Source organism: Lactuca sativa, chromosome 6, assembly GCF_002870075.4.
Source record: "Lactuca sativa cultivar Salinas chromosome 6, Lsat_Salinas_v11, whole genome shotgun sequence".
Taxonomy (NCBI): Eukaryota; Viridiplantae; Streptophyta; class Magnoliopsida; order Asterales; family Asteraceae; genus Lactuca; species Lactuca sativa.
Window position 1 is genome coordinate 144,785,966 of NC_056628.2, and position 23,246 is coordinate 144,809,211.

The 23,246-nt window shown below is 35.0% G+C and overlaps 1 protein-coding gene across 2 annotated transcripts; it reads left to right on the forward strand.

The window, feature by feature from the left end:
- The first annotated feature begins 1,579 nt into the window (after nt 1–1,579).
- On the forward strand, nt 1,580–9,827 carry LOC111890536 (metal tolerance protein 1). 2 transcript variants are annotated; one of them, XM_042895594.1, is made up of 2 exons: nt 1,580–1,607; nt 8,713–9,827. In XM_042895594.1, exons 1-2 carry the CDS (start codon nt 1,580–1,582, stop codon nt 9,825–9,827), a joined length of 1,143 nt encoding a protein of 380 aa, XP_042751528.1. The 2 variants fall into 2 exon arrangements, with proteins under 2 accessions (XP_042751528.1, XP_023742410.1); XM_023886642.1 differs by lacking the exon at nt 1,580–1,607 and having other exon boundaries at nt 8,655–9,827.
- The last annotated feature ends 13,419 nt before the right edge of the window (nt 9,828–23,246 follow it).

Here is a 23,246-nt window from a genome sequence, read left to right on the forward strand (position 1 = left end):
TTAACAGCTGAATTCAGAAAATTGATAGAGACTAAATTTGAAATGAGCGCAATGGGTCCAATCAACTTTTTCCTTGGTTTAAACATTAGACATGGAACGGAAGGTATATTTATCAACCATGAGGCTTATACAAAGACCTTTTTGACAAAATTCGGTATGTCAGGCGACTCAAAAGTGCAGGTCCCAATGGCATTTGGCACTAAGTTAACACCATCTCTGGAAAAACCTGATGTCGACATAACACTATCGTCAAATGATAGGGTCCCTTATGTATCTAACAACTAGTAGACCGGACATTATGTTTTCTATTTGTTATTGTGCTAGGTTTCAAGCTAATCCAAGAGAACCTCACATGGTAGCAGTGAAGAATATATTCCGTTACCTGAAGCGAACCTCATCTCTCGGTCTCTGGTATCCTGCAAGATCTGGATTCTTCATTCAATATTTTTCTGATGCTGATCTAGGAGATGTGGTTTGGACAGAAAGAACACTACCGGTGGATGCCAATTTCTTGACGGGAAACTTGTTAGCTGGCAGTCTAAGAAGCAAACCTGCGTATCACTATCCACAGCCGAAGTTGAGTATATAGCTGCAGCGTCTTGCACTTCTCAAGTAATATGGATTCAAAGTCAACTGCGAGATTACGGGCTAAGTATGAAGAAGATGCTTCTCTATTGTGACTCAGAAAGTGCAATAAGGATTTGTCACAATCCAGTGCAACACTCAAAAACTAAGCACATTGCACTTAGGTATCATTTAATCAAAGATCATGTAGAAGATGGGAACGTGGAAGTACATTTTGTTCGATCTTCTGATCAACTAGCCGATATATTCACTAAGGCATTACCTGAAGCACTCTCTAACAAAATCTTACAAGGCTTGGGTATGATGGAAGCAGAGTCGGTACCGAATCCTCAAATATCTCACTAAAATTAGACAAGCAAAATGGAGCGAACGCTCGGTCTATTTCGGCTCCTTAATTTTTGGGAACTGAAATGAACCGAACGCTCGGTCTATTTCGGCTCTGAAATTTTTGTGAACCGAAATGAACCGAATGCTCGGTCTATTTCGGCTCTGAAATTTTAAGAACCGAAATGAACCGACCGCTTGGTCTATTTCGCTTCACTCAATTGAGATAAGGTTTCGGTTGTATATTGTGTAAATTTCTTCTCTTGTCTTATTTAATCTTTTCTATTTCTGTTTTTGTTCTTTTTCAGAAAATTTCAAAAATCCAAAAATATTCTCTTTCTGTTTTTATTATTTTTCAGAAAACTCAATCCTTCAAAAATATTTTTCGTTTTTTTTGTTCTGTCTGTGTGGTGTGTTTGTTTGTTCTTGCTTCAATTAGGTCACAAGGGTACAAGTACGACAGAATTTGGAGTTAAGTCAGGTACAATTATTTCCATAAGAATTAGTTGAGAGTCCCTAGAAGCATGCTGCTGCATGTTGACCAAAGCCTCTACGATTTCGAGCAGGTCTTAATGATACGATCTATACCTATCGTTTCTTCCCAATAAGGTTGTTAACTTTATCTCAGTCTAGAGCTACCTTACTCTTCTCATATGAGTTAAGAGTTTGTATGCTTAGTCACGTTTTTATAGCAGAAGGTACTTTCGGTTCTTTAGCCACCTTCTTATATATTCCTTCTACTTTCACTTCACCAAAGTAACCTTTGAGACTCTCGGTTCTTACCACTGAGGTTTATGGTTACACAAAGTCTGTTTTTGTGATCTTGGATACGTATACCACATGCTGAGTGAAACCCATAATTCAACTCCTATAAGAAATTGATGATGAATTATTAAATTCAAGAACTTACTGGTTACCAAATGAATCTCTTTTTATTTTATTTTTGCGTGGTCTTTATGAAACTGTCTGACACCAAGGCATTTCTTCCCAAAAAGATCCAATTTTTTTTTTTTGGTTTTGAGATTTCTATTACTTCATTTGTCACTCCAATTTCTATCTCACCTACTTGTTCAACAGACTACATCGGTCTCACAAGTACTTTTACCAACGTTCAGTCTTATGTTAAAACTCGAAGTTCGGTTGAAGATAAGCTACCCATAGCCTAACAATTAAAAGAAGCCTTTCATTGTTTCTCAACAAACACTTGATCGTATTTTCGGGAAACCACACAAGCACTTCAAGTCTCTCTTGACTATGAAGGAAGCGATTCTTGCCCGGGATCATCTGCTTTTGGTCTTATAATGAGACATCACTCACGTCCCATATACACTTGCTTTATTTATTTATCGATTGTCACTCTATTGCATGAAAATTTTATTTTCACAACTCTAATTGCTGTTCGTTCAAGTTTTGTTTTAAACAGGGGCACTTATGTTTCTTGAAGTCACACTGAATTTCAAGCGATGATTGAGGATAAGAAATTGGGCGCGTGAATTTGAACAGTCTCTATACCCACGCGTGCTGATGCTTACCTGGGGGTACCCAACCTGTCACATCGCGCTTTTCCAGACGACGTTTTAGTGATCATGTCATTATCATCGTCTACATTCTCTCTCCTGGCAACGGTATATAAAGAGATTTTCCTTTATTTGTCTTTTACCACCAACAAATTCTCTCAAGATTACGACGCAAGTATCAACTATTTATCTTCCTTCTTCGATCAACAATGGCGACTTCTTCCTCAGTTCAAGATCAAACTGCATCATCTACATTACTTACGATCAACCCTAATCAAAATATGATCATCAAACTTAACCCGTTCTTGTATGATTCATATATGCTTCAAGTTGTCAAGTGTTTGAATTATTCTCCACTGGTAATAGCCCTAACTCAAGTTGAAGTCGTTCCAATGTCACTCTTATCGCAGGTCTACTCCACGGCCTCATATGACAAGAACAAAGAACGCATTTTCTTTCAAATCCATAACAAGAAGGCTTCGATTTCAAAAGGGATATTTTGCTCATTGATGAATCTTGCTGTTGATTCCTCAGTAATTTCACCAGACTTTATCACGACAACATAGTTGTTCTCCATGCTTTACGAGATGGGATATACAGATGTTCTCACCACGGTCACAAAAGTTAAGAAGTCGTGCTTACCTTCTCAGTGGAATGGCTTGTTAACTCTTCTCATCAAGAGTTTGGCTAAAAGGAGTGGTGGATTAGATGGCACCAGCAAGGGTTTTCTTACCCTCTTATATGGTCTTTACAATGGTCTTAACCTTGACTATGGGATGATTATTTGATCTCATGTGGTGCAGAGTCTCAATACTTCCACGAGGCATTCAGAGATATCATGTGGGCGCTTCTGGATGATTATAACAAGGAGGGCGATTAACACTTTGGACATTCCTGTGATGAAGGATGCCCTAGTTGCTTTCATTGCTATGTTTCACACAAAGAAGATCATCATCTCTAATCCCACAAAGTTTCATCACAAGGGATCCATTCCTGAATCCATGTTTCGTTGTGTCTTAGCTGAAAGTAAAGTTATGGCGGAATACAGAAAACTTCCTCCTAAAGAACCGAGAGTCCTTACTCCAGAACAGCAGGTTGCCCTGGATGCAGTAGACAAGCCTGGCAACCGAGGGAAACGTACTACTACAAAGAAGGAGTCCACAGAAGAGGATAAGAATAAAGTCTCTAAGTCTCGAAAATGAAAATCTGATAAAGGAGATTCTTCCAAGCCCAAGAAGCTTAATAAAATGGCAAGAAGATCCAAGATTCCCACTCCTGTTGGTTCAGATAACGACAAAGAAGATGAAGAAGAGGAGGTTCATCATGAATCACCAAGAGGCAATACACCTCCCAGATCCCCAACTCCAACCGAAACCATCCATACCAAAATTCCAACCCCACCTCCATCACCAAAACAAACAATTGCAGTTTCGGTTCCTATTGCTCCTCCACCCACTACTTCACAACCAATGATTTCTTTACCTCAATCTACACCATCAGCTACTACCATTCCAATTTCTACATCACCATTACCACCTCCTATAATTTCACAATCAACCACCACTACTATTCCTGACCCAACAGTGGAAGTCAACGTATCTGATACGGGGGTAACTACTGCAACCGAAACTCTAGTCTTCACTAAACCTCTTTCACCTACCAAATCAACCGATTCCAGTGCCACTCTAGGTGGAGAGAATGATGAGTATGACTCTACATACTTCGGTCCATATCGACTTCCTTCTGATGAAGACAATGATGCTCCTGTCAGCAGTCAACATTTACAGGGCATTCATGACAACCTAGATCGTTTGCTTGAAGACAGCAAGGCTTATAGTGGTGTGATTCTTAAAGCTTTTCTGGAGAATGCCATAGAACAATACACAACGTTGATTGAGAAATCTACTCAATCTATTGATGCATCTACCTCTTCTTGTAAAAAGGCAACCAATGATGTTTCTGAGGTTATTCATACAACTCAGATTTTTCTTGTCTCTTTGAAAAATCATGCTGATACAAGTGCAAGGAAAATACAAGCCTCTGTAGATTCCTTTTCTAAGTCCCTTCAGGAAGAAAGCACCAAGTTTGAAGCTGTGAGATCGTCTATTCAAATCGAGAACACTTCCTTTTTAAGCTTAGCGAATTCTCGGTTTGCCTCTCTTCAAGCTAACCTGGCAACTGAAAGTGCTCTGAAGGTAGATCTTGCCAAATAAGCCTCTACCATTGAAGTCCAGAAGGTGCAGTTAGCCCAAGCAGAGAAAGAGAAATTTCTTTGTTGAAGACAGAACGGGCTGTCTTTCGAAGTTGTGCAGGCGATGTAAAGGACATGTTGCTCAATCTCCTTGGTGCTCATGATCCCATCCTGACTCTCACCATCCGAAATCATCTTACAACCAAACTGATTCCTACCCTTGCAATTCTCCATGAAATGAAGGGTGTTTCTAAGAGGTTCATACCTCCGAAACAAGGGGGAGAAGGTGTTCGTGTTGATCAGCCGAAAGTGGTCATAAGGATAGAAAGTGATCAACCAAGAGTGAGTATGAAACTTAAAATAGAAACTATTCACCCAACCGAACTGAAGGATAATGTAGCTTCAGGTTCTGGTCTACATGAAAAGGAAAATCAGACTGCTGATAACAATGATAGTGATGTTGGTGAAACTATTGCTGAAGCTCTCCAAAGAAAACAGAAGGAACGAGAGCTAAAAGAAGCAGAGGAGAGGGAAAGGAGAAACAAGGAAGAAGAAGACGCCTTGAATTTTAAAAATGACTTGTTTCCCTTGTGGGCGAAGGAAGTACTTGTCAATCAAGCTATAGAGTTTCCATCTGTCTATTGGTTGGAACCTGTTGCTTCGTTTGACTGTGATAATTCAAAGGACTCATAGTTTGATATGCCAATTACAAGGAAGGCATTCACGTTCCATTGTTTTGATTCAACTGTGGAGGTTCCTTTTCCTCATCTGAAGGTTGACCGAGAGTTGATTGAGTTCTATCTGAAGTTTGGCCAACCGTAATACTTGACTTGGAGTGCACAGAAGATCATTACAGTCAAGGTTCTTAAACCCTCACCTGCTGGGAGATTTACAAATGTCAATTTCAAGATCACTCGTGGTACAGCAAACACAGTGTCGACTATCACTCTTGCAGATCTTCCTAATCCCAATCCCCATGATTGGATATTGTTATACAACATTCTGCTCACTAATCCGACGGAGTATGATCCGATTCTTGAACACTTAAAGTGAATGTTGGCCTCCTATATCTATGAAGTTGCGACTATGGATCAGGAGATAGCTAAGGTTTTGAACAAGAAGCCAACAGTCAAGCCTACACCAAAGCCAGGGGATGTGAACAGAATGAAGATGGGTCAAATTGATTCAACACATCTCACTGTGATGTTTACTAAAGGTGAAGGTCACAGATTTTTGTTTGCTCTGGTAGATAAGCACTTATTCTCTACTGATTGCTTGGAGCACATCATCAACATAATACATCAGTGCAAGCAGAATTCAGAGGCTAACAAGAAGAATTTTACAAACATGCTTCGGTGGTACATTACTTTTTCGGTATCATCTTTTGGACATCATACCGAGGGTATTCAATACTGTGAAGAAGTCTTCTGTTGCTAAACAGAATTGAGGTTTCGGCTCCAAAGACGCAAAGGGAGAGATTGTTGAGTCCGTTTGTGTTGCGTCTTTGGCCTTATGTTTTGCATCCGGATTGGGTCTGTCCATCTGTGATTTTCTAGATTAGTTTGTAGGGTTGTTATATATATATATATATATATATATATATATATATATATATATATATATATATATATATATATATATATATATATATATATATATATATATATGCATGTATGCATTATATAGATTTGATCATCACGTTCATTATTTTGTGACCCTAGAACACCTCTATAGTTGAAGTTCTTAGTCGAGCTCTTTTGAGGTGTTGAAGCATTAATCATACGACTTATTCAAAGCCATACTCGTGTTCTTTATTACGTTCTTAATTATTAGCTTGCTTAGAATCTATCGATCCTTAAAGAACTTTTGTTCTAACATGATACTTGCATGAAAGACCGAGTGATGGCTCTTGGCACTTGTTTGTAAGACTAGAGTTTTGGCCCTTAGCTTGGCAAGGAAAGACTGTGATACGACTTATGGCATGATAGTAATTGTAAGACTATGGTTGGCACATAACACTCTCTATTATATGTATGATATGTGATATTTTGGGGAACTCGCTAAACTTTGTGCTTACGGTTTCATGTTTATGGTTTTAGGTAATTCTGGTTTGAAAGGGAAGGGCCCGACATGACTGCACAATATCCCCCAGAGTTTTCTGCATTGGCTAATCATGATTTTTACTCTAATGTTTAAATGATATATTCATTTTGATTAGTTTTGGAACAACTCGTTTGTATGGTTTATTGTTTTAAAAATGAAAATTTTACTATGAGTTTTTGGGACGTTACATAATTTCTATACAAAAGAGAGGTCTTCGAAGTATTTAGAGCCTTGGAAGGCAAGTCACTAAATCTATTGTTGTAACAATGACGACCTTGATTATGAAGGAACGTTGAAGATAAAAACGTGAATGGTAGCATAAAGGATTGGAGACTTAAATTCAATGAAGATCTTTCACTCTTGTGAGATACTAAGAAACATGTTGACTTGCTCATAATGAAGAAGTGCAACAAATCTGATTAACACAAGGATATAACTTTTTTACTATGGATTTTTGGAGACAACCAAAGTAAAATTACAATATTTAAGAATATAAACCATTGAAGCTAATTAAGTTGTATAAATCAAGTTCAATATTTACGAATATAAACCATTGAAGCTAATTAATTTGCATAAATCAAGTTCATTACTAACGGCCCACTAGACTAAATTGGGTTAATTGCAAAAATGATGATAAAAAAACCATAATCCAATTCACAAATTCCAGCATACATCAGTGCATTGAAACCTTGATTATGTTTTAAACAAAATCGAAAATAGTAAACAAACCTTAATTAACCCAATTTCAATTTCAAATAATAAAACTCAAATTATGATGAAGCCCGACCATAATAGATATACTTTAGTGAACCAATGATTTTTGAAAAAAAAATGATTGGAAGTTTAAAGATACCTTTTATGTTTCGCTTCGGAGTCCTCCCTAATAAATATTTAATATGAATAAGCCCTTTAAAACCTTGGACCATGTACCACCCAACTGGCCCACTTCACAAGCTTCACGACATAAAGGCCAACCCTGTATATATTATTACATTTTTAACTTGTTTTATAATATAAAAAATAATTAAAATACTAAAAAACTATACATTAAACATTTTTTAATAGATAATATATCAATATACTAATAATAATTATTATTAGGAGTAATTAGTTTGTTCCATATAATATTAAATTAAAAAATATAGTATATTTTTTGTTGTTATAATGAAGGTGGGACTTTCATATGAAATACTTGAAAGACCCAAAGCCTATGTGGCTTCAAAATTGTTTTGAGAATTGAGAGGGGCTTGAAAGAACTTACAAAAGAGCCTTCCGATGATCTAAACACACCGTCATTCTTGTTTACATCTCGATCATTCATCCATGCATATGTACAAGTTTCATAAATTTCAAAAAGGTAAACCCTTCTTTTCCATCTTTTCTACAATCAAGATTCTTGAATCATGCATATATTCTTCGTATCTCTGTTCCATTTCGCTCAATAATCACATGCACCAAAACTATCATTTTGCATTGTTTCCCCGGATACCCACGTCTATGACAATCTATATATTTTACCCTTTTGGTATATTATATTGTTTCTCGTAGATAGTTTCCATATAAAATAATCGTAAAATCATATAGATCTACACACTTGTTTGTGAATTTGTCCCAATCTTCTGCCTCTTTGTTTTCTTAATCTTGTAGCGAGATCTTGCTCCCCTCTACCCGAAAATAAATCCACTATAGACCCTGTTTCATCATCACTTTGGTGCCCTTGATTATTTCTCTCTTTGTTTTGGTGGGAACATGTTCTAGTTTCAGCAACCAGAGATCTTTATTGTATTTGGACTCTAAAAACTTCAAATAGATTACTATGTAATGCTGCTGCTACTGTTGTATTTCATTGTTTGAATGTAAACTATTAGAATGTAAGATCATGCATTGTAAATATACAATGTTACTTATCTGCGATATATGTTTTACATTTACAGATGGATCATGAACATGGTCATGGCACTATTGACATCATAGCAGATGCACCATCCATAGAGAACAGCTATGTTAGGAGTAAAGTTTGTGCAGGATCATCCTGCGGATTTTCTGATGCTAAAACCAGTATTAAGGATGCAGAAGAACGTGTAGCATCCATGTGGAAGCTGTTGGGTGGAGTTGTAGTGTGTTTCATTTTCATGGTGGTAGAAGTGATTGGTGGAAGTAAAGCAAACAGTCTTGCAATCTTGACAGACGCTGCTCATTTGTTGTCCGATGTTGGTGCTTTTACAATCTCGTTATTCTCTGTGTGGGCTTCGGGATGGGAAGCTACACCTCGTCAATCTTTCGGGTTTTTCAGGATTGAGATACTTGGAACTCTTGTATCGATCCAAATGATATGGCTTCTTACTGGGATCCTTGTTTATGAAGCTATAGATAGACTCCTGCATGGTAGAGTCGAGGTTCAAGGCACTCTTATGTTTGTAATTGCTTTTATCGGTTTACTTGTTAACATGTTCTTGATTTTTATACTCGGCCATGACCATGCACATTATCATGGACACCATGGGCATACGCATGGACACGAAGATGATGCTGAGGGTCTCCACGTCCATAGATTAAGTGTCGCAACAATGCACAACCACCATCATCACCATAATGAAAGTCGTCATGATGAACATGAAGATCATATCCAGCCTCTGTTGAATACAGATGAGAACAAAGCAAAGAAGAGGAGTAATATAAATGTTCATGGTGCTTATCTTCATGTTCTTGGGGATTCCATTCAGAGTGTTGGTGTAATGATGGGTGCTGCAGCTATATGGTATAACCCTAAATGGACACTTGTTGATCCCATATGCACCCTTTTATTCTCAATTGTAGTGTTGTATACAACTATCAACATGTTGCGTGACATTCTAGAGGTTTTGATGGAAAGTACACCAAGAGAGATAGATGCAACAAGCCTAGAAAGAGGTCTATGTGAGATTAATGAAGTGGTTGCAATCCATGAATTGCATATATGGGCAATCACCGTTGGGAAAGTTTTGTTAGCTTGCCATGTAAAGATTAGGCGTGAAACTAATGCTGATATGGTGCTGGATAAGGTTGTTGACTACATAAAGAGGGAATACAATATCAGTCATGTTACAATCCAGATTGAGAGAGAATAGAAATCAGGTTTTTACAATTTTAACGTTATATTAGGTATCAAATATCATTTGCTAGTTGAATTCGATTGTAGTTTGTTCCCTTATTATTTGACATACATATCATCTTAATTATTTGGTTAGTTCCTTGTACTTTTGTTATTGTGCTTTTCATGACTTTCTTTATGGGTACATGATAGAGGTGCACAAAAATCTATTTTAACGGAAACTGGTTTGAATCGGACCGGACCGGTTCTCGGTTCTAAGATTTCATCAAAACCGGTCCGGTTTTTTTCCCGGTTCGGTCAGGTTTTTTTCGGGGTTTAGAACCGGTTGGACCCGCTTAAAAAAATCAATTAAGTCGGCTTTGCTTTGAGTCTTCGACGGCTTAAAGTTTTCTTCCCTACCCATAACTACGTAACACGCAAAGAAAGATATCTTCGATCATCACAATCCTAGCGTGAACTCGGATGTAATCCTTCTCCAAGTCTCAACCTCGCAAGTGGCAAGTCTCGATTTTACAAGTTTTGTTCCTTCCTAGTTCTCTTAAGTCTCAACGATCTCAAGTTCTCAACCTTCTTGGCTTCTCCCTCTCTCAAGTGAAAATCGATTTCTATGAAACTCAAACTACTCAAGTGTTGATTTAGAAGTAATGGAATCAAAAATCCGGAATGCTAATTGGATTGGAGATGATGATGATGAAACTCAAGTAAGGGTTATGATTTTTGGTTCTTTTTTGTTAAATTTTGTTGAATTAACAAAGAATGTTGTTATATTTAGTTGAATTCTTGTCAAAAAAAATTAATTGTTATTATATGTAAACTAGGGTTATGATTTTTGTTGAATGTCATAAAATATGTTGTTATATTTAGGTTATTTGTTGTCAAAAAGTTATTTATTGTGATTGTATGTAAACTAGGGTTATGATTTTTGGTTGATAATTTTTTGTAGAAAGTTATAAAGTATGGTGCTATATTTTGTTGATTAATTGTGAAAATGTTGTTGTTGTGACTATATGTAAACAAGGGTTACGATTTTTTGTTGATTTTTGTTAATTTTTGTTGAATGTCATGAAATATGTTGTTATATTTAGGTTATTTGTTGTCAAAAGGTTTTTTTGTGCTTGTATGTAAACTAGGGTTATGATTTTTGGTTGAATTTCGTTAATTTTTGTTGAAAGTTATAAAGTATGTTGCTATATTTTTGTTGATTAGTTGTGAAAAAGTTGTTGTTGTGACTATATGTAAACTAGGGTTACAATTTTTTGTTGATTTTTGTTAATTTTTGTTGAATGTCATGAAGTATGTTGTTATATTTAGGTTATTTGTTGTCAAAAAGCTTTTTTTTATTATTGTATGTAAACTAGGGTTATGATTTTTGGTTGAATTATGTTAATTTTTGTTGAAAGTTATAAAGTATGTTGCTATATTTTGTTGATTAATTGTGAAAATATTTTTGTTGTGACTATATGTAAACTAGGTTACGAATGTTGATGAAGAGGAATTTATTGAGAATACACCACAAATTAATTTAGTTGACGATTCCGAAAAAGATGATCAATCAAATTTTAACTAACGAAAAAAAAACAAATGGGAAAATGAAAACAAGTCGCAAAAAAAAGGCAAAGAAACATCCTCTTGTTGGGACACATTTGATAAAGTTATGATAGAAGAGGATGATGGTGTCAAAAGAAGATATGGAAAATGTCATTAGTGTTAAAGACTACTAAAGGCTAATGTGGAAAGAAACGGGACTTCTAGTTTACTCAAACATGTAGGTAGGTATCAAAAAAAACCCGGATAAGCTACAAGATCAAACTCAAACCAAATTGAATCTAAAGAATGAGTCAAATGGGGAGACTAGTGTTAAAACATGGAAACACGACGACGTTGGGATCAAAAAAGCATTACTTAACCTTTTGTGGTAGGCAAACTACCTTTCAAGTTCGTTGAAAACGAGGCTTTTGTAGAATACACCAACACACTTAATGCTAAGGTCGTGTTGCCTGTGACAACCCGAAATTTCCATTCTGTACAAACTATATCACTTCAATAGAAGTTATACCAGTCACAGTTAATTTTCAGACTTTTTCGTGTAAGTTTGAGTAATTCAGGGTTTACACTTCAGGAAATATCAGGAGAGTGGGTGCACTAGGGTTTTGTGTAACACTGTTATTCCAACATTCTATTATATTAGAGATCATTTCAGGAATAAAAATATTTTCTGCCAAAAATATCTCAGGACTATAAATAGAATTCTGAACCAAATTCATTCATTATTCGCATTTCCAACTAGAGAAAAGCCATTTTCTCTCTCACGGATCTTCGGGTTTTTATACCAAAATGTGAGTAACTCTTTCTAGTAGTGTTAGAAAGCTTTATATGTAGTTATAACATGATTTAGAAGGCTAAATCACTAGATTTAGGAGTTTACTCCCCAAGGTGTTCTTGGGCGGTAAACTCCCGAAACGAAGCCTAGACTGTCCCCCGTGATATACAACTGCCTTGGACTTGTATAGGTGTGTGTTAGGGACATGAAATCAAGCAAGAACCACCCAAGTTTGGGAGTTCACGGCCCAAGAGTTTCTTAGGCCGTAAACTCCAAAATCATACTCAAAATGGTGCTTTCAAGGCACCTAAGGCCTTAGGCTTTTACCTAGACTTGTTCCCAATAAATCAAGGGCCTTAAACACATCAAAATCACCTTCCAAAGTGAGTTTAAAGCCAAGACATGGTTCTTGGGCCGTAAACATGAATGAAGGGCACCAAAGTGTGCCAACTGCCTTCATATGCTTTAGGTAAAAGTCTAGAACCTATCCTTCATATGCAAGAGACTTGAAAACAACAAAAACACCATTCCAAGGGAGTTTACGGCCGTAAACTCCAAAGGAAATGGCCTTGGGGCCGTAAACTCCTCTAGGGAGTGTTTCTAGACCTTAAACCCATCCAAGAATTTAACCACCAAGTTGGAATAATTCTAGGAATCATTTGGAACTTCAAAACACACAATACACCCATGGTTGGGAGTTTACGGCTGTAAAATCAAGAGTTTACAACCGTAAACTCCAAGTGTGATGGTATATGGGGAGTAAACTCATATATGGGGTCCTTTGGAACCCTAAACACAAGTGTCTTGTCCCACAATAGCTTAGATGCAATCCTTAGGACTTAAAACACTTATATAAAGTGTTTATTATGTCTAGGATGTCTTAACTTTATCAATTAGTAATTTGAGACTAATTGAGTGCATATATGTGTGATTATATGTTCATTAGGATCGTAGTGTGTGTACAAGTCCTCACTTGACACCTAGAAATCCTACACCGTCCAGTTCATCCGAACCACCAACTACAGGTGAGTTCATACCCCTAAATCAATGTTTTAAATGATTTTAAACGTTTTAATGGGGGGGAATACAAGTAGAAAACAGTATGTTATTAAATCAATCTTATGTATTTTATAACCGTGTTTTCACTCAGTAGATTTCACATATTTCAAAAGGTGACACATGAAGTGGTTTTCTATCATAAAATACCTTGATAACAAAAGTATTAGTTTTGAAATGTTTATTAAAATGACATCAAGTCATTCTTAATTATTGTTCAAAAATACTAGATATCTTGCAAAACCACTATTTTTACATTCTTGAACAAAACTACACTTATACGCATATGTTCTTATATATGTATTGTTGTTATAGTTTCCATCCTTCGTTCAGTTTCCTACACCCTGGCGTATCGAGGGTGCATAAATCTACTTGAACAACCAATTACTTTCCAGTTAATTATCATAGGGATAGTTAGAAGAAACAAACATTTATTCCTATTACAAAGAAATCACACGAGAGTCAGTTCATTCATGAGTCTATACCAATACCTTACATGATACATGAGTACACTTACGTAGGATTACATGATACATGAATATGTTTACATATACTTACCTGTTACATGAACACACTTACATGAATACCATACAGGAACACTGTTACTTAGGTGCATTATCCTGTATTTACTTACCTGGATACTTGTACTTAGAACTACGAGGATGATTTATTAGTACTTACTGTGTAAATTATCTTTCTTGTCCCGGTTCAATGGGATATTTCGGCGGGACTTACCATTCTGAACCCCACTGATTAGCACCAGTGGTCGATGAATGTCTACGGATGTTTAAGGTTGTTACTTATTTAGTAGTCAGTAATGGGACTAACCATCCCTCTGTCCAACTGTTGCAACAGTGGATGAGATGTGAATCTTCGGAGGATCATTAGGTTAACGATCGGTATTAGGAGATCGATATCGGGACTAACCCTCCCTCCACCCTGCTGCCGTTACAGAGGATGAGGGGACACTCTTCGGATGTCCATAGGGTCTATCTTTCGCTTCGGCGATGTCGTGTTTGTCCTGGTAACCCAAGATAATAACACTTACATGATTATATTTTTCCTGTTTACTTTACTTTGTGATACTTTCACATAAATGAGGAGTTAGACTAAGTACTCTAGTACTAGTCAATAGAAGGGAAAAGCTATCATATTACTTACAAAACATTCGGGTCTTGGTAGAAGACTACATAGTCATAACAAAACATCCGGGTCTTGGTAGAAGACTACATAGTCATAACAAAACATTCGGGTCTTGGTAGAAGACTACATTGTCATAACAAAACATTCGGGTCTTGGTAGAAGACTACATTGTCATAACAAAACATTCGGGTCTTGGTAGAAGACTACATTGTCATAACAAAACATTCGGGTCTTGGTAGAAGACTACATTTCATACTTATAGGAAATAAGGGATTTTCTAGGGTTCTTCATACTTACATCAACATTTTCATTTAAAGGTTTACATGGCCTTCATAATAGATTTTCATAAGCAAGACAATGACACTTAATTACTTATGAATTCACCAGCTTTAAAGCTGATACTCTCTTTCAAAATAACTTGTATTCTCAGGTCAACAGTAGACAGGTACGATGGCCAAGTTTTGAGAAGACGGAGCAGACAAGTCTTGTCTTTTATTTTGATTGTATATTTTTGGTGTCTTACTACAATGAAAGAACACACATGTATTAAAACTCTACTTGTAATGCAATGGATGATGTTGTTGCTTGTTTATTATATTACACTGTTGTGATATTGTACATGACGTCCTCCGCCCCTGAACGTTTCCGCCGTTCGTGGTTTTGGGGTGTGACATTGCCATCTAGACATACGATATCTCAGAATTTTTCCAAGTTTTACATAGAAGAAAGAACCAAAATGCTTCAATTTTAAAGTAACCCAAACACCGCTATACATTTGACAACGGACACTTGGACATCTTCTTGTAAAAGGACTACTTACATGGTGGTCACAGCTCACTTCATAGATGAGAATTGGATAATGCACAAGAGAATTATAAACTTTAGGGAGATAGATAGCCATAAGGGAGAGGATATGGGCCAATAATTACTCGATTGTATTCGTGGATGGGGAATAAAAAATGTCATGACCATTACCTTAGACAACGTTGCTACAAACGACAAGGCAATTGATTTTTTGGTCAAAAAGTTGCCCAATCTTTACGATGATGGAAAGCATTTCCATGTTAGGTGTATGGCCTACATTTTAAACCTTATCGTAAAGGATGGACTAAATACCAAAGCTATCATTTTGAGAGTATCCAAAAGGCGGTACGGTATATTAGATTGTCACCACAAAGAATAAACAAGTTCAAGAAGGCGATGAAAGATTGTAGCTTACAAACAAAGAAGTTTCTATGTGGTGACGCCCCTACCCGATTGAACTCAACTTTCGAGTTATTGAAGTCCGCATACCAATTACGAGAGGCGTTTATGGAATTTAGCGTAAGAGGTAATATTTATTTTTAAGTTACATTCCAGCTTTTCAGCAATATTTTTTAAAATTTTGTAATCTGTGGGATTTTTTAAACAACTATAACTCATTCGTATTAAGTCAAATTGACACACGGTTTTTACCAACGTTTAATTTAAAGTTTGTAGATGAATTTAGACTATAATTTTGTTGATTTTGGTATTATATTCAATGAGTTATAGTCTTTCAAAGTTGAGATATCAAAGCTGAAAAATTTCAGCTTTTCAGCAACATTTTTATAATTTTGTAATCTGTTGAATTTTTTAAACAACCATAACTCATTTGTTTTAAGTCGGATTGACACGCGGTTTTTTCCAACGTTTAATTCATAGTTTGTAGATGAATTTAGATAATAATTTTGTTGATTTTTGTATTATATTCAATAAGTTCTAGTCTTTCAAAGTTAAGCTATCAAAGCTAGAAATTTGCAGCTTTTCAGCAATATTTTTAAAATTTTGTAATTTGTGAAAATATTTAAACAATCATAACTCTTTCGTTTTAAGTCGGATTGACATGTGGTTTTTTCCGACATTTATTTTTCCAGTTTGTAGATGAATTTAGACTATAATTTTGTTGATTTTGGTATTATATTCAGTGAGTCACAATCCTTCAAAGTTTAGATATCAAAGCTGAAATATTTAAGCTTTTTAGATATTATTTTAGACTATAATTTTGAATTTTATGTATCTTTGACAGATAAATCATATGAAGGAGATCTTAGTAGAGTACTGGAAAATTATGACTTTGAAGATGTAACCGAAATGGTGAAGTTCTTTGAAAAATTCAAGACAAAAACAAAGCTTGTTTCGGCTACATCAAAACCTTTGGGAAATCTTTTTATCTGAGAAGTCTTAGATGTGGACATACATTTAAGAAACTAGTCAACCAAACCAATGTTTCTCGAAATGGTAAAAGACATGAAGACGAAATACGACAAGTATTGGGGTGCATACAACAAGATGAACAATTTTATGTACTTTGCGGTTTTACTTGATCCTACCACCAAATCAGCTTTTTTGTTACATGCTTTTAAGAAAATGATCGGGTACATGGAAGTGATGGAACCGCCATTGACCCCCGCGGACATAGACATCAAAGCACGTCAAATGGTCTGAGAGATTGAAAACAGGATGCAGAATATATTTATGACCTATTTGAAACGATTTGACAACAGTGGATCATCTCAATAAGAAGCGAGTCAAAAAGTCATTGATGTTGATGATGATAACGATTTTTTCGGTGATTTTCTTTGTTCGGGAGGTAGCAACTCAGATCTAACAAATAATGAGTTTCGAACTTATTTGAAAGACAATATAGTTAATTATAAAAAAGATTTTTCAATTCTCGGGTGGTGGAGACTAAACGCGATTAGGTTCCCGACAGTTGCTCGAATGGCGAAAGGTGATTACTTTTTTTTAGTCTTTCATAGTTTCTTTATAAATTAATGTTGTTACAATTGAATTCTTTTTTGTTAGACATATTGGCGATACAAATCTCAAGTGTGTCATCTGAGTCTGCGTTTAGCACATGTGGTAGAGTTGTAAGTGAGTACCAGACTAGTTTATCGACTTTGAGAGTTAAAGCTTTGTTATGCACCCAAGATTGGGTGAGAAAGTCTACAAATCCGATAATTGACAATGTTGATGACATCTTGAACGATGATGATATAGCTTAGGGTAAAAAATTACAATCTTTGTTCTTTTTTTATACAATTATTACTTTTTATTAAATACTAACAACATTTTCATTTGTGTTTATGTAGGGATTGCACAAGCTTTAAACATGTTAGATATGGATGACAATGATATGGGGAAGAGGCCAATGCAAGATTAGATTATGAGTTTATGATGTTTGTTAGTTTGATTGGTTTTAAAGTTTAAACTATGATTTTTGGTGTTACGGTAATACTTTTGTATGTTTGTCTTATGATTGTTAACTTTTGTTGGTAAACTTGATTTATATGTTAGTTGCTTTTATTTGGAAAATTAATTTTGCAAGTTATGCATGAAACGGAAACGTAATCATTTTTACAAGTTTTATCGTATCAAACTCAACATATTTGTTTTAACGAGTTCTATGAAACCCAAAACCTTTTATTTTAATGATTTATACTCTATGCAATTAAAGTTGTATTGGTCCAAACGAGTCCAAGAACCGGAAAACCCGGACCTGGACCCGGACACGAACACGACTCATCCGGTCCGATCCATGGTCCACAAAATTCTCCATAACCGGTCTGGTCCAAATGCTCACCCCTACATTCATCCACGAAAAATGAAGTCGCTTGCAAAAATCAAGTTTTTTTTTCCAAACTTTGATCCTTCGTAACTTTCATACGAAATTCATTTTGACTGAATTTTTTTTATTATGTTATTTGTAAGAAGGCCTATTTGTGGGCATACCACACTAATAATTTGGAGGATGGGAAACCATATTTTTTTAGCTCCAAAGAGGATACTTGGTGAAAAATATGTAAAAGCTAGCCAACTATGATCATTCATAATTTTGGCATACAAGCTTCATTTGAGTTGAATTAGTTTTCATTATGTTTTTTATAACAAGTTATTTCCATGTAAATATGACACTCGATATTTGGATATTGGGAAGTCGTATTTTGTAAGCTCCAAAATAGGATGGTTTATGATGTTTGAAATATTTTTTTCTTCGACACACACTTAAAAAAGATATTTATGTTACAAAAGGGGTAACACCACCGCTACATCGTTTGACAGTTACCATTAAGGAGGAAACAATAGAGGGTTCATAATTTTAGTTCAGTATACAACTCGATACATGACAAAGCTTGACACTTGTAACTCAACATAAGGTGTGAGGTTACCAAAGGCCCCCCCCCCCCCCCCCCCAAAGCCCCCCCCCCCTCCTTATGGAAAAAGTAGTATTGCCATTTAACTCATAAAAGTAGTTATATATCCTCAAACATAGACAAATAATTTCTAAAAATCTATTTGTAACACCTGTACTTTTAGAACCATTTTAAATTACCATGGTTGTACATTTAACATGACATTAAGTCATGTTCAAAATATGGTTTTACAAAATCCTTCAAAAGTTTATCAGAGTTTACAAATAATTGGTGTTACAAAACTAATATAGCAACCATAGTAAATGGAAATGATCATATAACCCAAAGACTATTCTAAATCTTCCAAAAGTCTTCACTAGTAAACTTTTCTAGTCATTAGCTTACAAACCTAATTACATAGCACATTTCAAAAACAAAATATGTAAGACAATAGTCTCGTGAGATACATGTGTTTCAAGTTAACAAGATATAAACTCGGAAAATTAACATTTATAAATATTTAAATTGAAGCTTTCATAAACAATCATAACTACATCTACTAAAAACATTTAAAGCATACAAGATTGCTAGGATGCCCCTAGTTCACATAGTGTGACATACTAAGGTTTCCACGGTTCTCCTGGTCCAACCAAGAATTGACAAGACTGTCAGGGTACCTTGAACTAGCCCGGTCACTAGAACTACTAGGGGTTCACCTGCTCCAGCCAAGGTTAGCGTCTTCTTGTCTACGAGTCAACATCATCAAGTCCTCTACTTTGCGCATGGAGGTACCATCTCAGTAGATCCTCATGTGTTACCTACTTTGTGTTCTTATGGTCCGAACAGAAATCAATCATGGATTAAATCATAAAAAATGACTCTCAAACGTATAAATTTTTTTCCAATACTTTTCAAAATCATATCATCAAATCAAGAACTTTCATATATAACTTGTATAAATAAGCATGGATCTTTATAAACATATGGATAATGATAAACATTTCATCATGTCAAAATGGATATAATCATGCTTCAAAATCTTATTTTGCGACGTACTTTTGAAAATTCCACATGTACTCATCTCAGTACCTTGTAGAGCTCGCTAGGTATCAACCATACTTATTTCCTTTCTTTTGGTCTTAAATCTTTTCAACTCTTACGGAATTCATACCATAAACCGGATTTTTAATCCAAACTTAAATCCTACTTCAATGCCTTTACAACTTAAGAGTTCTTACTTCAATTCCTTGACAACTCATGACCATATATGATAAAATTACCATATCTAACATTTTATCCCATACCAAAACCCTTTAACTACATTGGTGATATAATAGGACTACTTCATAGCTAGTATGAAAGAGCATAAACAAATTTTGTAATATAGTGTAAGAAGCTTGTGTTAACATGCCAACATAATAGAAATACAATATCATAATAGTTCATAAAGAAACTTACTTATTATCACTAATCTTATGCTAATTCCAACATATATAATATTACAATAAAAATTCATGAACACATTTACGTAGTCGTCAAAAACTCATTATTTGAATTTGCACATTATTTCTTATCACTTGATAGTAGTTAATCCTTGATTCCCTTGTGGTGCTTCTTCTTTTAATCTTCTTAGCTGTCAACAATCCAAATTTATAAATGATGATCACAAAAGATTATGAATTAGTACTTGCGTCATGATTATATATCAATGATCCATGGACAAAACATGTTAATATCCCTTGATAACATATTAATCATAATGGTTATTATCTCATACTAATATGAACATTTAAGCACTTGGAGAAATTAAGGTTCATGATGATCTTCAATAAACCTCATCGAATTCTTAAGAGATAGATAGATGGAGAGAGAGAGAGAGAGAGAGAGAGAGAGAGACAGTACCTTCATTTTCTTAGCTGCATGATGATATCCTTTTGAAATCTTGAGTAATTTCCAGAACATTTTCTCATGAACACCAAATGAAGCTTTAAAGAGAGTTGTAGAGATTTTCTTAAGAGTAATAAGATCAAAATGACAAATAATGGTGTTAATTTAGTGATCCATTGGTGTTGTAATAATGGAATACATGTGTCACAATATGAGGAATCAAATATACTTGTTGGAAAAAGATTTGGACAAAATGCCCCTAGTACGCGAGTTCATGTGCCTTTCATCCGTTTATAGATACACTGCATTTTTCCTTAGCGTTTTGTCATGTTCCATAAATCATGCATCACATATTTCAGTTTTCTAACTTGTTACAACTTTTCTTCCATCTTTGCACTGTTATAACTCAAGTGTATGAACTCCACATTTCATACATTTTATATCTACAAAAAAAGATGATAATAATCTTAACAACTTACACTTACACAAGTTTGTCTAATTCTTTCTTAATTTAGTTATTAACCCAAAAAATGGGTGTTTACCCATTGTTGCCACTTTTTAGCCATTTTCACTAAGTCATATCATCTTCATATTGATTTTAGATGACATGATTCTTTTTCCTATGCCTTTATTTTTGTATGTATTACAATTTCTTCATTTTGAAACATTTACCAAATCAAAATAGATTTTGAGATAGAACCCTTCCATGTTCATACTCCCAAATAGCTTAAAACCTTTAAAATTCATAGTAGTCTTCTTTTGATTTTGCAAACTTGTGACTTACTCATTTCCTAACCAATTGAGTTGGTTCTTTTTTTATTTTTAGTGTGTGTTATATATATATATATATATATTTCATGTTCTAACTTTTAAATGGCTTTTTTGTACTTTCATCTAGATGGCTTACCAAAGCTCTAACTTTGTTTCTTTTTATCATTTTATCCTTATTGACAACACTTATATCCACTTAATTTATTAATTTATAATCTAACAAACTTTTAGTTGGGACACTGTTTATTTAGGTTAAATTTAGTCATCAACACTTGTTGCATTACCTCATGGACAACCTCAATGACAATCATTATTGATAAATCTTGTGTACTCGTCGATAACCTTAGCATACCCTAAGGATATCAAATGTCAAAACATTAAAACAAGCTCTAGGGAAAAGGAACCCCATTTTATAATAGCAATATTGTCAAGCCAAAAAAGTATAATGTTGTTAGTTTGATTGTTATTGTATGTTTAAGTTTATCCAAAGACAACTGAAAATCAGACATATTTATTGCATGTCTACCATAACAACCGTTTTACTACCTTATTGTGACCAATCCTAGTCAGTCAGTTTTGACTGATACTTATACAATAATACCCATAGTATGAATTTAGGTAGATCATATTGAGGACTAATTCTATGAATATTGCACATATCACTTCTATAACGACCCTAAAAGTTGTAGCAATATGATAAAGATGTAATGTTTATGTCAAAAGGGTGTTTTGGTCCAAGAATGATAAAAATTTGAAATTATGGAACTTTAGTTGGTATGAACTGGAATGCTGAATATAACTTAATTGTCATGAAATGGGAAATTACAAAGGTAACATGTCAAATTGGACATGAATATGTACATCTAGGATGATGTGGCACGTAGAGTAATTTGATGTAACACAGTGTTATGTGTAACCATTTTAGGAAAAGGGAAACGTACTACTAAAAACATGATTCATATGATATATACTACTAAACACGTTGGGAAGTGTCATGCTAAGTTAATTAGAAGGAGTACGATACATGTAGCCCTAATTTGATGTAAATGTTGATGTAGGTAGCTATTCTTGGGAAGGGAAATCTACTATGTTAAACGTGATGCATAAGGCTTAGTGTACAGGACGCGTTTAAAGTACAATACCGTGCACTAAAAGAAAAACACGATTTTTGCTAGGGAAGGGGGCTATGGAATGTGTTTGTGTTGTTAATCTACAATAGATCGTGCTATGGAATGTCGTTCCATAGCAAGGTTGCTACCACATTGTCTATAAGATTTATTTCCGGTAGCGAGCATGGGACTTGCAAAGGAAAATGTTACCGACTCCATATCCATTGTTATTATGCTACCGATATTTCTATGGAAAAAACATATGTAGCAATTTTCCAACGACATTTTTTACGAATACACATTCCGTTGTACGACTGCTATGAAATTAATTATTGTGGTTAATATGCAACGTAATTTTTCAACAAAAAACAATTTCATAGTTGTTTTGCTACGGAAGTACCATTTGTAGGTATTTGTTAGGGAATTTTGCTATGGAATTTCATTTCCTTTGCTTGTTTTGCTTTGGAAAAAAATTCTTGTAATTTGTGATGACATATGTTACAAAATTAAATTCCATACCAACATTGATAAGAAGTAGTTCAAATTCATAAGTATTTATCTATTGAAATTTGCAACGACAATAAAACTCATGGAATTTTTAGTATTGAGCAATAATATGTTGCAACTTTAGTTACCAATTTTGCAAGGAATTAATTTTTTGTAAAGTAATTTACATTAATTATAGTGCCATATTATGGAATTTATTTTCATAAATAAAGTGTCTAATCTGACTCCCATATTCGCAAACCCACAAGCGGAAGAAGATAAATTAGGGAAAATCGATGCTTCGTCTTCAAGAAGTAACGTGAGGCTGTGCGGATGTGGACACCTGGTTGGAATGTGGATGGTATGGCTGCTAATAAATCATGGACGAATGTTCCTTGGCTGCACAAACTACAGTGATGAATATATAAATTATCAAATAAGTGGTATACATACAACTATCAAATAAGTGGTATACATACAAGATGTACGGGTTGAGAGTTCAAGCCAAT

Excerpts from the sequence above, each read along its gene's own strand:
- LOC111890536 (XM_023886642.1), top strand. The coding sequence starts at position 8,655 with ATGGATCATGAACATGGTCATGGCACTATTGACATCATAGCAGATGCA.